This window comes from Cyprinodon variegatus, unplaced genomic scaffold (genome assembly GCF_000732505.1).
Source record: "Cyprinodon variegatus isolate N-32 unplaced genomic scaffold, C_variegatus-1.0 Scaffold189, whole genome shotgun sequence".
In the NCBI taxonomy this organism is placed as follows: Eukaryota; Metazoa; Chordata; class Actinopteri; order Cyprinodontiformes; family Cyprinodontidae; genus Cyprinodon; species Cyprinodon variegatus.
This window is the reverse complement of record NW_015150642.1, coordinates 370,811-373,729: the sequence shown is the minus strand read 5'-3', so window position 1 is coordinate 373,729 and position 2,919 is coordinate 370,811. Positions and strand designations below refer to the sequence as shown.

General features: G+C 45.9%; 1 protein-coding gene across 2 annotated transcripts in view; it reads right to left on the bottom strand.

Moving 5' to 3' along the window:
• The window catches only part of exoc6 (exocyst complex component 6), a 34,304-nt gene that overhangs the window by 13,314 nt on the left and 18,071 nt on the right, over positions 1–2,919 (bottom strand). For both annotated transcript variants that reach the window (XM_015379328.1, XM_015379330.1), the window contains exons 6-12: positions 2,481–2,534; positions 2,157–2,307; positions 1,913–2,074; positions 1,675–1,743; positions 527–610; positions 381–427; positions 180–300 (exon numbers count right to left, since the gene is read on the bottom strand). In XM_015379328.1, the coding sequence (XP_015234814.1) occupies positions 180–300; positions 381–427; positions 527–610; positions 1,675–1,743; positions 1,913–2,074; positions 2,157–2,307; positions 2,481–2,534 (688 nt within the window). The remainder of the gene's footprint in view (positions 1–179; positions 301–380; positions 428–526; positions 611–1,674; positions 1,744–1,912; positions 2,075–2,156; positions 2,308–2,480; positions 2,535–2,919) is intronic.

Below are 2,919 nucleotides of genomic sequence, written 5' to 3'. Positions count from 1 at the left end.
GAGACCTACAGAGTGTGAGACCTACAGAGTGAGAGACCTACAGACAGTGAGAGACCTACAGAGTGTGAGAGACCTACAGAGTGTGAGACCTACAGAGTGAGAGACCTACAGACAGTGAGAAACCTACAGAGTGTGAGAGACCTACAGACAGTGCGAGACCTAAAGAGTATGAAACCTACAGAGTGTGTGCGGAGCACGGCGATGATCTTGGACAGGGCCATGTTCCACAGTTCATCAGTGAAAGCTCGGGTCACCAGCCCCCTTGTGGCATGGAGGATGTGATCTTCTACCACAAAGAACCTGGAGACAAACATAGGTCTGCACTTTCCAGAACTCACCAGCCCACCCAGAAGCAAAGCCAACAGAAAGGCAGGTCTTACCCCACAATCTGGTTGAAGTATCTTCTGTAGCCTTCCACCGTTTCATGCTAAACACAGAGTAAACAAAAAACATTTCAGTTGCTGCCCATCTCTGCAGTACGACTGTTATTCCAGGACAAGAAGGTAGAAACATGTAGGATCCTCACCATGTTAGCCTGTGGCTGCAGAACCAGGCGGGCCTGTTTCTTCCTCTGCTTCCTGTAGTAGTTCTCAAATGTTTCTCTGTCGCCCTGCAAACAAAATATCTTTAGGAACAGACTAAAGGGGTGGATGTTAGAACGCAGCGTTTTAATAATACAACAATAACTCTTTACCAAGATCCCCACAGATAACAGCTTCTAATAAAGGTATGATTTTTATGAAGACCACTGGAAACTTAGTTCCTTATTTAGTCTGAACTGATTCATTCTGCTGCTCATCTTTCAAAATACAAATGGAAAAATCAGAGGTCTGAGGTGTGGCAACAACCTAAAGGAGAGCTGAGATGACTGGAGGAGCAGGATCATTGAGGACCTTGAATGTAAAGAGGAGAAATTTGAACTGGACTCTGAAGCTACAGGGGGCCAGCGAAGCTCCTGAAGGACGAAGGGGATTAAATGAGGAGTTTGGTGATGAAACGAGCCGCTGAGTTCTGGACCAACTGGAGCTAATGGAGAGATTTCTGAGGGAGCTGCAGTAATGGATGCAGGAGGCGACGAGGCTGCGGAACAGAACAGGAGCGAGAATTTTGAAAGAAAATGTAAGAAGAAGATGTTTAGTCAAAGAAAATAGGCAGAACGGGTAAAGTTAGTAATGATGGAGGAGAAGGACAGAGAGCTTTCAGTGATAAAAACCCAGTTCACTGACCTGAGGAGGCATGGAGCTGTTTATAGAAAGAAACGGTTAGTCTGGGATTAAACTGATGGATTCCTACCAGGAACCTTCTGTTACCAGGGGGCAGAAGGTCTTTCAGTCCGCTACCAATCAATGACTCAATTCAATCTGCTACCAAATAAATTCATTTCAATTCAGTTATTTATATAGCGCCAATTCACAATGCAAGTCATCTCAAGGCACTTTACAGTTCAACCAGACCAATGACTCGATTCAGTCCGCTACTAATCAGTGACTGGAAACCTTCCTCCACGATGGATTAGAGGCTTCAGAACTATAAGAGGTTAAACATGACTTGTCCCAGTATCTCTAACAACTGACCTGCAGCCACAGAAGTTTGTTTTCATTTTCAATCCCTTTAACCATGACTGAGAAACCCAACTCTACATTCAGCGGCTGCATTAGCAGCAGGAACACCTACCAGCACAGAGTAGATGTGGAGACACCTGTAGACAGGAGAGAAGTCCACCAGGTCCTGAGCTGTGAGGATCTAGAAGACACAGAGGAGAAGCAGGAGAATTTATTTATCAGATTTACTGGTTCATTAAGGCAGCAGCTGTTCAAACACTCCATGAGAACTTTCATTTGATCTGACATCGACGTTGTCAGAGAACAGAAATGATTTCAAGCTAAACAGACAAGGACATATTTGTCCTCACTTCTTCATCGGCGTCCTCGTCGTCTCCAGTGTCGTCGTTGCTCCAGAGGCCGTTGGAGAGGTGCGTGTTTGTGTGTCGGCTCAGGGAGTAAACAGGCTTGCTGTAGTGGCCGATGTGGAGCTGCTTTGCCACGGCGCTGTTAAAGGTTCTGTGCTGCTGGGCCTGGGCAGATGGAGCATAAACACACTGAACAGGGAGCTCCTCACGTCCCCCTGTGGAGGCGCTCTTAAAGGGACGGTCTTACCTGCCTCATCGCCGTCTCTCCAACCTTGTCTGAATGCTTTCGGATGCTTTCTAGGAAGTCCTTTAGGTCTGACATGGAGATGTCTTTGATTTCCTCCCTCAGTCTTGGCAGATTTTCTGCCATGATTTGACAGAACCTGTAATGGCTGACCCTGGTGGATGGGGGGAGGGGGGAATTAACGACTCCTATTCCAATAGCTGCCATTAATTCACAACCAACTTCCCAGGCAGGGAGAGCTTTTCAATCATCTGCCTGATATCAGGCTGATGAGGTCCTCAGCAGGAACAAATCGTTGGTGGAACCTCGTCTCACTGACTTCCTTACCTTGGAATATAGACCTTCTCTAGCTGCTCCATGGTTTTCAGTGCAGCGTAATACCTGTGGGGGCAAAGAGATGCCTCAATTAACAGAAAAAAACAGCTGGATAAACAACACTGTCAAATATCTATGCCAAGATAATCTGGTGGTTTAAAAGATATCAAACATTTCTGCAACTGCAACAGGACAACAAATAAAACTTAGGAGGAGGCATAAGAAGTTGAATGAAACAGCCGTCCTTCACAAGTTGGCTAAAATGCAGCGATAGGTTAGTTTAGATTAACCTGGTCACCTGATCTATGCATCATTAACCAGTTATGAACCAGGTTAACTGACGGGTAGAGCGAAACAGCTGTTAATCTGCTCCAGGGTTACCTGTGGAGTACCACAGGGATCAGTTCTGGGACCAGTTCTCTTTACTATATATATGCTCCCAATCGGTAGA